Genomic DNA, 12,478 nt, shown 5'->3' on the forward strand with positions numbered 1-12,478 from the left:
TTACGCATTTCTACTGATAACTATCACTAAATGGCATGAAAAATGCCAATGTACTAGCGATTAGTTTAAATATTTGAAAAACAAATTCGAGTAAGTGAACGTAAGAAAATACATTTTTTGTGGTAACAACAATTACTAAAATTTGGTATAATTTGTAAAAAAAAAATTTTTGGTATAGTATACCTCCGATAAGAAATGTAGTGGAATGTTTAAACATTTCATACAAATGACAAAATACAGGGTGTTCCATTTGAAAATGTTGAATTATGTCTATTTGAAAATGAATGAAACTTGGCTGGTTTTACCGAGCACCCTACATATTGTTTCCGAAAGTTGAGATTCCAGAAATTATCAACCTAACCTAACCTAACCTAACCTAACCTAACCTAACCTAACCTAACCTAACCTAACTATTTCTAAAAAATGCACTTATTGTTGTAGACATGCGGGTGGTGAATTGAAAAAATATTGTCTGCAAAATAGGTTTTCCTGGAATAGCTTTGGTTGGCCACGCTCGACTGGATCACCCAGTATTCAAAAAAATAATTTCAATAGGTAGTATTTATCGATTTGACTGCAAAAAATTGAACAGTGAGGAAAATTTTTTCCTCTGATAGCAATCGACCGAGGGAATCTTGTTGACTCACCCTGTATATGCTCCGATAGGTTCGAACTATGCAAATATACAGATGACTCGTTCTGGTAAAGTTGTTAAATAAACAGATAGGTTAATGTTGTGACGTGAGATGTATAATTTTTTCAAATTATAATTGTTCTACTACTGATCTTTAGGCAACCAGTAGCACATGTTGCATTTTGCGAAGTAATCAATCAAGAAGAGTAAACGGCATAAAATGAATAGGCATATCGACAGTATTTTGCACTTGTAGTGGTTGGTCGTAGTTGTCAGAATTTTGTGAATGTATTTAATGTGCTGTGCAATAAATAATCATAATTACGGAGGTTGTGTAGTTAGTCTCACAATAAACAACTAGTTATACAATCAGTCCTTGGTTGCATTTATTTGCGGCTTTATAAAAATCGCTAACAAACTTAAGTCAACTATTGTTTCCGAAAAATATTATGGTAGACTGTTTGTGACTAACAAGACGTAGTTAGCTCGTCGAGAAATATTGTAACAACGCACAATTAACAACTTGTATGATAATATTTCAAGAATAAAAAACCGCTTCAAGTTACAACATAGATATACGAACAGGTCATAGTCTAACCTAGCCTAATTGTCAAAAATAGTGAGGTGTATTATTGCGACACCACAGTTCACTGGGACAATACTACAAAAAGTAATATTTTATAAGAACTTTTGGCAAAGTGGACACCGGTTATCAACATCCAGCCATTTTCTTAGACAAACTCCATGAAAAAAGTGCCCGCATTCAGTTACTCTAGCATGTTGCATCTCATGATAACATATGGCACAAACATCACCCAATTGATCCAACTGCTGATTAGAAGCTTCTAACATGCCTTTTATTGATTGGATCATCCTTCGACGATTTATGAAATCGAACCAGCCTACTCTAGCTTTACACCATATATTGAGATATATGTAGAAACCTAACTTGATAGCCCTAATTACGTTGAAAAATTCAAAGAAGAGCGACCAAAGTCCATTAAATAAAAGTGATATTCCAACAAAAATTTCAAAAATATTTCCAAAAGCTCTTACAAAGTACGTGTAACTGTCAAAGTTTTCCCAAAAAGTTTGCTTTCTAATATAAATCATATTGAGAGTATATATAACTACAGACACACAAAACTTCATAATAACTTCGATGCAAAGCATAAAAGTCCCGAAGAGAAATATATTATTTTCTACAGTTTTGAAAATGAAATACATGATCAAAAAACTCACTGTTATCACAACTCCGCTCACCAATAAGATTTTTGAATGTTTTTTAAGAGATAGATTCTGAGAAGTAACCACATTCACTAATAAGGGATTCACTAACTGATGTATGAAATGAAGAAGAGATATAAAGAGGATCCACATATTTCTGCATATCATCACAAATCTTAACTCGGGTTCCAGGTGGGTTAAATCATTCTGAAGGGCTAAAGAGAAGAACATCATAAATGAGACAGATTCAAAATTTATGTGGCATTTTCTATCACTGAATAAAATCCACTTCAGAAGTATTCCAATGAACTGACAGATATAGGAAACTATGCTAGCCGTGCCCAGAATAGCTACAAAAGTTTCGCATCCTACCACAGATGAATATTTCAAAAGTCTAGAGAACTTTGAAATTCCATCTTTTCTATTCCACTGACCAGAGAAGAAGAAAAGTGCAACAAGAATTCGTAAGACCCAAAAAGTTCTCAATACATGAGAAATTTCCAATCTTGGAAATTTGGATCTCAGCATTCTAGTTCTGGAGCAATCTACTATAAATTTTCGAGTTCCAGGAACAAGATATACAACATAATTCACCAGTGGTAAATGAAGCAGGGTCACCAAAATTGGAGCGTGATTCAGTAAAAATGTCTCTGTCGAAAAAGCTAAGCCCAATGGTATGAGGAAAGTTAAACGAAGCAGTTTTCCCAAAATGAGGTTCTTTGGTGTGGAGTACACGTTCATGATTAAAATTGGTTTCAGAGCCTGCTGCATGTAGGTATACTTACACCAAGAAATATATAACTTTTGTGTAAATAATTTCTCGAAGTTGAGAGCAAGGATATTATGCAGCAGGTGAATAGTTTCATTTTTGCAACATCCAATATTCGGCTTTGGATTAACGATCTCAAAAATCCAACTAAAAAGGACGCCGACACTCAAAACCGCGTAAGCACTGATCAAATGTTTGGAGCTTGTGGTCAACATAAATCCTGTTGCTAGGCACACTGAAAAAAAAGTAAAAAGTGAGTTATCAAATTGTTCATGATTTTAAATGAATTTTGATGTGATTAGATCCACTGAATGTATATTTCATGGCATATTTTAAGCGAAAATATGAAACGAATCCTACGAATTTCTTATCTCTAAAATCCCGTATCCACTAATAGTCTAATACGTTACGAATCTATATGTTTGAGAAACGTACACTTTTCCGACAAACTTATGAAATGAAAATATGAAAATTATACTGACCTATGGCAAGTATCTCCAACCTAAATAGGTATACAAGGAGCATCCTATACCAAAGAGGTTCGTATATGTTGTGTGTCATGATCTGACCAACATCATTTTTGAGCTCTGGGTAATTCACTTGAATTTTGAAAATTTGGTCAATGAAAAACAACATCAGTGCTCTCAACAGCATGGGTCCTAAGGTATCAACTTTTCCAAGAAATGACATTTTATCTGTAATGATAAAATATATTGGTCTTAGTGATGTATCAACGACTTCAATATTAGACTTATTGAATATGGATTATGTAGTAATAAGGTGAAGAGAAAGTCATAAATACCAACATTGAAAATGTAATAGCTCAGTATTGTCACTATACTGAATTCTGAAATTAAGAAAAATTTGAGTTCTAATACGCTAGAGATTAGTAACTTAAATAGACTTAGCAAAGCAATATCCGGTACACAGTGTGTTGAAGTCGCTTGATACGAGAACAAGGCGCGTTAGACTGTCACTTCCCCTCCACCACGCACAATTAAACATATAGTAAATAATAAATTTATTGAGTCATGTTTGAAAATCATCAGTATTATAATTAGATTGACTGGTGCCTCAGCTATACTTGTTTTCTTATAACAGTCAGTTAGTTTGGCGCATGTTTGGCAATATAGTTGATCATCACCTGTTAAAAGTTCCATTTTCAGATGATTTCATAAAAAGCTATGCAAGGACTGGTTATTAGTCATATTAGGAAATGCTAGTTGAAGTTTCAGAAATTCACATAAATTTTTGCTACCTCTTGAACATTTACTACAAAGTAAACAAGTGAGGATTTTTTCCGCAAAAGATATACAAACACAAGACGAGATAGACTGTACGGAATCATTCAATCCAGAGCGATCAGGAGTATTTATTCTGCTATTGTTTTGCTCACGAAGAGTATTCAACAAGAACCCCAAGAATTCGAAACAATCCTCTTGTTGTCCTAACGAGTATCTAGTAGACTTCAAAGACTCCAGGAAATCGGTTGAAGGAAAAGATGATACATTCTTATGAAATTGCAGTTGCATGAACAGGTGTTTGAGTTTGGTGAATAAGTAGGAAACATTCTCGTTCTCGTTCATCATTAAAATCTCGTTCTTGAAATTCTTTGTTATGAACAACACTTGTAAAATGCTATTTATGTAGCAAGTGTCCAATTTTCTTCTCAAAATTTTCGGGACAAGTCTCTACTGATTCTTAAGGAAGAACATGTTTCACAGAATCTGCATAAAAACCATTTCTTAACCTGCAATCGACCTCTACGGAACCCTCCAAGTGATGGAGGGTTTCGTAGAGGTCGGCTCTTGTTTCATGAAGCTCTTCAACTGAAAGAGAATCAGAACCACGAGGACTGCGAATCATACTTGGGGGGCAAGAATAACCTAAGTCCATTGACCGCACTGAAAAAGAAGAAGGTGGATCAATCACTTGCAAATCAACCTTGAGAGAATTCTGATGAATATGCACGTATCTCGACTTGTTTCGAAGAGGTTTCAGTTCCGTACTGAAATTAGGGCAATGCATGATCTCATCAAAATTACGTGAAGGAGGAATAGTTCCAAGGACCGAAGCAGCATTGCATTGCAACGTTGAATAATTCATAATTCATAATAATTCAACCTCTGACGGAAGCACCAAACTCTTACGAAGGTTCGAAATGGATGAACATTTTAATCTAGCAGACCACTATTATAATCTTCATGCAGTCATTGTTCACTGTGGTTCTGGCGTTGAATCTGGTCATTATTATGCCTTGGTCAAAGACACGATACTCGTGTCACTAAAAGACACGACTATCGTGTCACTTAGTTACACGACAATGGCGCTCCGGGGCGACAATGAAGTCGCCTCAGAGCGCCAATTAATTTTTGTAGTTGTTTTATAATTTCATGACTTGTATTTCGGAAGTATCAATTATAAAACTTGTACAATTGAAAAAAAATATTTCGAAATGAAATATTAAATTTTAAAAAAAATTAAATCAAATTTTTTCTGGGAGGAAGCTGCTGATTTCATTTTTAATATCAGAAAGAAAGAAGGTTTTTATTATAATACATATAAAATATGAACACTCGGCATTGTGAGATAAAAACAGTACGAAAGAGTAATAATAGTCACATAAACAATAAGATTAGGCTCTAGCTGCTTGCTTCTGGAAGATACGCCTTTTTTTGCTTTTTGAAAGATGATATTGAGTACGTTGAATTTTCGGGTCGATTCTAAATTTTTTCAGTTCGTACTGAATTTTACTGGGGTAAAATGAATCTATTGAAAACACTTTCCCAACACCAGAACAAGGATTACTGTCTTTCGACGCGCGTTTTGCTAACCAAGCTAGATTCCTCAAGGGATTATTATTTTTTCATTTTTTCATTAGTTAATTAATTAGAAAACAAAAAATTTAGGGAGTATCTTCTTAATACCTCGACCTTTCGGAAAGAAGAAGATTGAAAATTCGTAGTGCTTCTATATGAACCCAAATACATTAATGGGTTGGTCCGAACATTTAAAAAATTAAATGTAAAAGTATCTTTCAAAACTGCACGAACACTTCAACAAGTGTTGGGCAGTCCGAAAGACAAGAGGAAATATGTTGGTCAAACCAAACGGACTATATTAGCTCGCTTCAAGGAACATGTTTCGCATATTCGGTTTCATAGACCGGATAAATCAAGTGTCGTTCAAAATGCCTTACAGAACGACTACAGAATAAATGAGAAATGTTTAAAATTGTAGAGACCGGTACATGAAAACAGGTTTCTGGATGCCTTCGAAAGCTTGGAAATCGTGGAAAGTGTGAAATGAGTTAATGGGTTGGTCCGAACATTAAAAAAATTGAATGTAAGAGTGGCTTTCAAAACTGCACGTACACTGCAACAAGTGTTGGGCAGTCCAAAAGACAAGAGGAAATATGTTGGTCAAACCAAGCAGACTGTATTAACTCGCTTCAAGGAACATGTTTCGCATATTCGGTTTCATAGACCGGATAAATCTAGTGTCGCTCAAAATGCCTTACAGAACGACCACAGAATAAATGAGAAATGTTTGAAATTGTAGAGACCGGAACATGAAAACAGGTTTCTGTATGCCTTTGAAAGCTTGGAAATCGAAAAGTGAAATGAGTTCTATGAATAGCGACAACAGCCCTTTGTTGGTCTTGTACGTAACACTTATAAATAAAAAACAGATAAATATTAAAGGAAAAATGTAGGGGATAGTTACTAACAGGGATCTTATACGAAATAATTCCAAATAAAAAACAGATAAATATTAGAGGATAGTTACTAAAGTTCATGAAAAGTTTAGCAAATATATTAATGATAATAATTTACTAATAAACTATCAATCACATTATAGATCAACTCATTCTTGTGACTGCTTTGCAACTGTCATAACAAAGTGGAAGACTTTGATAAACGGAAATAAATTTATAGTTACAGTGTTCTTGGACTCTAAAGTAGCTTTCGAAACAATTGATATTGATATCCTGTTGACCCTGTTCGGGAAGCCAATATGTGGCCTACAGACGGAATCGCCAGACTCCTGGTCAGTGGCAGAAATAAGTAGGGTGGGGGGAACTGAAACTCCCCAAAAGCCTTTGCAAAACATGCCACCGTGGTCCAGACTACCCAAGCTAAGGTGTAAGGAATCGTGCCGACAGCTGAATGGCCGCAGGGTGATATGCGGTTATGAACGATCCCCTTGGGGAACCAGGCGAAACCTCACTGTAATCAGCCTTCCTCTGGTAATGCGGGGCTCAGACACAACAAAAACCAATCCCGTGGCTGGACAGAAGTGTTCACCTCAATCTATGGCGGTGGCTGGGGATGAACAGAAATGTCCACCCCAATCTACCGCTTGGAATGAGGCTGGACATAGCAGATCACCTCGTGATGTGATACAAAGGCGGCGCATTTGCGTCACCGAGACCAAAAGGAGGAAGAGTGCGAAAGAGGCAGGAGTGGCAGCAACTAGTAGTGCACCCTCCTCCTCCCCCACTCCACCTTCAACAGCAAGGGCACTTCCTGCGGCGGGCGCCAAGATATCCGCCTTGAATAAAGGCAAGGAACGGGCTGTTCCTGCAGGAAAGTGCCCTCACTTCAACACCTCCACTAGGGAACACCAGGAAGATTGTAGAAGCTGCGCTTCGATAGTAATGGCGCTACACCTTCCAAAACCTTCGCGGAGGCCGCCGTGAGATACCTCAAGGTTGCCAAAGAGAGTGTGTGTTCGGCGAGTCTTGGCCTACACCTGTCGATATAAAGAAAATGTTTCCTAGTGACCTGTCCACCTTCCTGGAAAGGATGGACGATGACCTAGGAGGACAACTCCTTGAGAGGATGTACAATGGGTTATATGTGACCAAAGTGCTGTGGGTATACACTCACCCTCCTTACTATACCGGGTGTCCCACATTTTATGTGACAGGCAATATCTGGTTTGTTGAAGGAGATACACAAAAATGTTTCATACAAAAGTTTTAGGAGTTCATGAGAGCTATATTTTGATATAATTTTTAAATATACAGGGTGTTTGGTGTAGGTGCTACAGACCAGAATTCTGTTTTTTAAAATAGAACGCCCTGTATATCATTACATGTTCAGTTCAATGAAAATTCGACTAGCGTGCAGTGATATTACGCCTGATATTATAAGAGCGACTTGTACGAGAGAAGTGATTCGACGTTTCGAAGCCTGCATAATATTTAACAATTTTTATGACTTATTTCTAGGTACCTACCATTCTTATGAAATGATTTATCAAGTTATATTATTTACATTGTTATTAATTAAAGATTTGTTTTCGAATACACCTCTTTCAATTTCGCAATTGTTTCATATTCAAAATGATTCCTGACTGATTTCCACAACTCAAAATTGAAACCATTACTTCGAACACCCAAAATTTTGACTAATTTTCATGTGATCTGATGCAGAGAGAATAATTGTATGAGATATTTTTAAAAATAATGGTCTTTCTCAAGACTTTACATTTTAAGCAATAACTCAACAACGCCGTAACCGAATTTCAAAAACCAAACATGAAATGATATCAGAATTTAACGTAGCATCTGAATATGTAATGATATACAGGGCGTTCTATTTTAAAAAATGGAATTTTGGTCTGTAGCACCTACACCAAACACCCTGTATATTTAAAAATTATATCAAAATATAGCTCTCATGAACTCCTAAAACTTTTGTATGAAACATTTTTGTGTATCTCCTTCAAAAAACCAGATATTGCCTGTCACATAAAATGTGGGACACCCAGTATACATACATACCTGAAAGGACGTTCTCAAATAACCAACGTGAATGATGTAATCTCCAGTAAAAAAATATAACCACCGGCGATCTCCAGGGTATTGTCCTAGGACATTCCTTATGCATTCCTTATTTGAATGATATCAATTTTGTTCAAGACTATGAGTTCATTAATTTGTTTGCTGATGATAGTCTCGTAGCTGTCAACAGTCTGAACCTGGATGAGGCCATAAGTTTGTGGAGATCAAATCGTGAAATGTAGTTTATGAAATTACTCTCATATCAAAATTGAATAACACGAAAGAAAAAATACTTTTGAAACAACTACTTTTATATGAACATTGGATTACACAAAAACACTTTTTGTATTTTGTTTGAATCAGATATCATTCACAAGATTGAAACACAATGTAGTATATGAAAGAGGTAAAATTTCCCAAACCTGAAACCGGTCGTAGAAATAAAATTTACCAGTGGTACTTATGATGCACTGTTTGGAACCTTTGGTGTAGTAATGAATATTAGAGGAAGATTAAACTGTTTAATCTTTCTCTTGAATATGATCACTTGGTGATCGAAACACGTGTCGAGGTGTTAAAAATAACGATTTGGTGTTGGGAAAAAGCTCCAGTAATATTCTTTACCAGTGGTATTTAGACAAAAGTGTTTTTATTCATTTCATTTAAGTGATCATGAATTACCATAAAGTAAACAAGTCATCAATCATACATATTCATTTTTATTATTATTATTATTATCATATATGCATTGTTCCATTACACGTTAAAAGGTAAGACCTCGTGTGTCCTTAGCTCGAACAAGTTTCTCAACTTCTGAGAGTTGTCGTTCGTATGGGGGCGACAGCGGATTACCAAAATACAGATTTAAACAAACAGAATTAACATATGCACGACAAGGCTATGTCATGAGTGAGAAAAAAATATATAGTAGCTGTTATAGCATGATATCGATAACTGATTATTCAGATTAGACATTAAAATATCAAATGCCAGATATAGGTATACCAGATATAGGTATCGATTCAATGTCTTTAATAATTACCTTACTAATAGAAAAAAAAATTGAGAAGGGAGTTAAATACTCAGAACGGAAAATAGTCTTTTTTAAAAAAGTATTCATTTTATAAAAGTACAATGAGAGACTACTTTCTCTAGCAAGAGTTACAATCATAATGAAAAAAATAAAAGTTGAAAGGATATGTATCGCTCCGCAAGTCTAGATAAGAATTTATTGGAAAAGCACTGGCAGCAGATCAGGTTTCAATGAGAACAGCAAATCGTGGGAACGGTGGTTCCATAACTAGGGGCATTGTCTAATATCTTTTCTCCTCAGTTTGCAAAAATACCCCAATGAGTTCAAATCAAAAAGTATATCTAATACCAGAAAATGAATCACCTGTACTTTTTCTGGAACAATCAACAATCAGCTCACCTGATGAGCCAATACAAGGTTGGCTTATCGATAAACTGGTTTATTTCTTATCTAGTTCTAGATATTCACTAAACAGTTCGATTAAAAGGCAACACGTGTTTCGCTAGACAATAGCTTCTTCAGCTGTCGAATAGTTTATATGGTGAGGTTAAATGGTGAGAATGGGGCTATGTAAACTCTGAAAACCTGATTCGGTACCAGCGGGACAGGCACAAAGTATGTGCTATGGTGTTTCATAATTTTTCAAACAGAGACGACACACAGTGTCTTCCGACAGTACGAGTCTCTGCATATGATGACTCAGAAGACGGCGACCTGTGAGAAGGCCTGTTAGACATCGTATTTCATCCCTACTGTAGTCCAACAACTGCTTCGTTTCAAGCTTCGAAGGTTAAATGAATGCCTTGAAGTGAGCCAATCCTGGAATATTTTATCAGAAGTCCATAAACCTTCTTGCCATCCAGGTGTTCCATGTTTGTTTGGCAGGACCTGCTGCTTGCAGCACCCTCCTTTGCAAGAGAGTTAGCAGGCTCATTGTCTTCCCGGCCAGTATACTCAGCAATCCAGACCAGAAACAAATTGTTGAGTCTTTCTATTGAGGAGATTTTTTTTTGGCAATTTACTACCAATTTAGAAATTGCTCGGTAGGAGCCAAGAACTTCCAACGCTACTTGATTGTCCGAGGATATTTTTATTGACTTTTGTATGAGGTTGGATCCTGCCAATCTCTCCGCAAACAATTCAATATCATTTTTGCTTGAAATACAGTCGAATAGGTCCCTAGGCGGATTGATATGTGTGTGGGTCTGCACTAGAACCTGAAGTTGTTTTTAATCCATCTGTGAACTAAAACTATCTGCTCTTAATATTTTCTTCTCCTGGAGGATCCAGTCTTTTCTACTCAGGAAACGTACTGTAGTGTAGGTAGTTCGTAGTTGACAGTTGGAGACATAATGTCAGAGGTCATTCCCAGAATGTTGTGACTCACAGTGGTAATCGGCAGTCTATTGTACTCTTCGTTAGATTGATTTGTGCAATTGGCGATGCGCACAAGTCTGTTTGGAAAAATATTTTTTCCGTTAACCAGCTGTCGCACTCCTATGAACGACAACCCTCAGAAGTCGAAACTTATGCGAGCTGAGGATTAACGAGGTCTTACCGTTAAACGTGTGATTCCTAACACGGATTGAACGAAATCAAGTGGAAATCGATCGTTCAGACTAGGGCTTGAACCACCGACCAACACGGCAGTCAATTCGAGTGAGTGAACAAAGCAACCACGTCGAACCGCCTGGCTACCGACCAGTCTATCTAGCCTCTCTCTATGGAAAAACAAGGAAAGGAGGTAGATCTAGAATGATATCCTTGGCCGCTGACTTTGGGGTACTGATGACAGACACCACAGATGGTCAAACGCCTGACTGTATGTAAGCCATCAGAGAGAATCGACTGAACCGTTTTCTGTATAGCCTTCGGCCACCAGGCAATTTTGATCATTGGTCTGACATTAATAGGACACAATTTGTTGAGAATGACATGATTTCAGCACTGTTACGAGTAGACGCTGGAGTACCGGTCTGGGGAGAATTCTGGGATCTTTATTGTATATACACCAGTTACTTGATCATATACATATGAAATTGTTCAGAGGGACCACGTCAATTCACGAATTATTATAGAGAAAGGAGAAAATATTCTCACAAAAAAATGTTTTTTGGATTCTGCTACTGAAAGTATGTTTCGGGATTCTATTTTTCTCCCTCATTTTAAATATGAAGTCTCATATGAATCTGCTTAGGTGGCATAGATGTCGAGAGGCCAGGGCGATTTAATCAATGCACTGACTACTGTAAGTACTCTTCAACCCCATATGTCTTCATGTTGATCCGCCAAAAAAAAAAAAACTTTTTTTTTTTGGCGGACATATCTACTTGAAACTAAGGATACCGTTTTCTCGTGTGATTCCAAATCGCTATATTTTTGTGTGAACTCGTAGAAATGTTGTCTCACTCCATTTCAATCATTACCGTCATTGTGCGAGAACAAATCCAAAAATAATTTCTCGTTATTGAATAACAAAGCAGAATAATTCTTATCTCTATGTCAGTCAAAAGTATAAAGCGAGGATTATAATGCATCAATTGTTAAGGCTACAACAAACAAAATTGATCTAAATGTGCGATCTAAACATGATCGTCCCCTAAGTGAGGGTTGCAAACGTTCAATTATTGGCCTTATCGCCCTTTTGACGCCCGTATCTCAGGCCCGCCTTTTCATTTAAACCTTGTATGCTGCATAATACCCTTAATGCATGTCTCTCGCTAACAACCTATGATTCCAAATTTAAACCAACTCATCCGGAAATAACGGGACTCCCCCGAAATCTCGAAACAATTGATCGGAACGTTGACGAAACTTGTTAAATCGGTGAATGTTGACTTCTATTTGTAACGGGGGAACCATGGAAGGTGACGAGGTTGATTACAATCATCAATGAATGAAGTGAAAATTTATTCATTTATTTTTTTTCGGTATTAACTTTATCGACCATTTTGGTTATTAGCCGAGTATTCTTGGTAGGTTTTGTTGATAACTTCCCAAACTACCGAACAACACTGCGCCAAT

At 36.6% G+C, this 12,478-nt stretch overlaps 1 protein-coding gene across 3 annotated transcripts in view; it reads right to left on the reverse strand.

Annotated features, from left to right (window-relative positions):
- Positions 1 to 12,478, reverse strand: part of LOC111502730 (protein TRC8 homolog) — a 54,366-nt gene that overhangs the window by 14,255 nt on the left and 27,633 nt on the right. For 2 of the 3 annotated variants that reach the window (XM_074173324.1, XM_074173325.1), the window contains exons 2-3: positions 3,113 to 3,325; positions 2,647 to 2,865 (exon numbers count right to left, since the gene is read on the reverse strand). In XM_074173324.1, the coding sequence (XP_074029425.1) occupies positions 2,647 to 2,865; positions 3,113 to 3,325 (432 nt within the window). Of the gene's footprint in view, positions 1 to 2,646; positions 2,866 to 3,112; positions 3,326 to 12,478 lie in introns of those variants that run through there. The other variant, XR_012465049.1, reaches the window with a different exon arrangement.

The sequence above is a fragment of the Leptinotarsa decemlineata genome, unplaced genomic scaffold (assembly GCF_025532065.1).
Source record: "Leptinotarsa decemlineata unplaced genomic scaffold, Ldec_3_MD MMD2_tig00000218_RagTag_RagTag, whole genome shotgun sequence".
Taxonomy (NCBI): domain Eukaryota; kingdom Metazoa; phylum Arthropoda; class Insecta; order Coleoptera; family Chrysomelidae; genus Leptinotarsa; species Leptinotarsa decemlineata.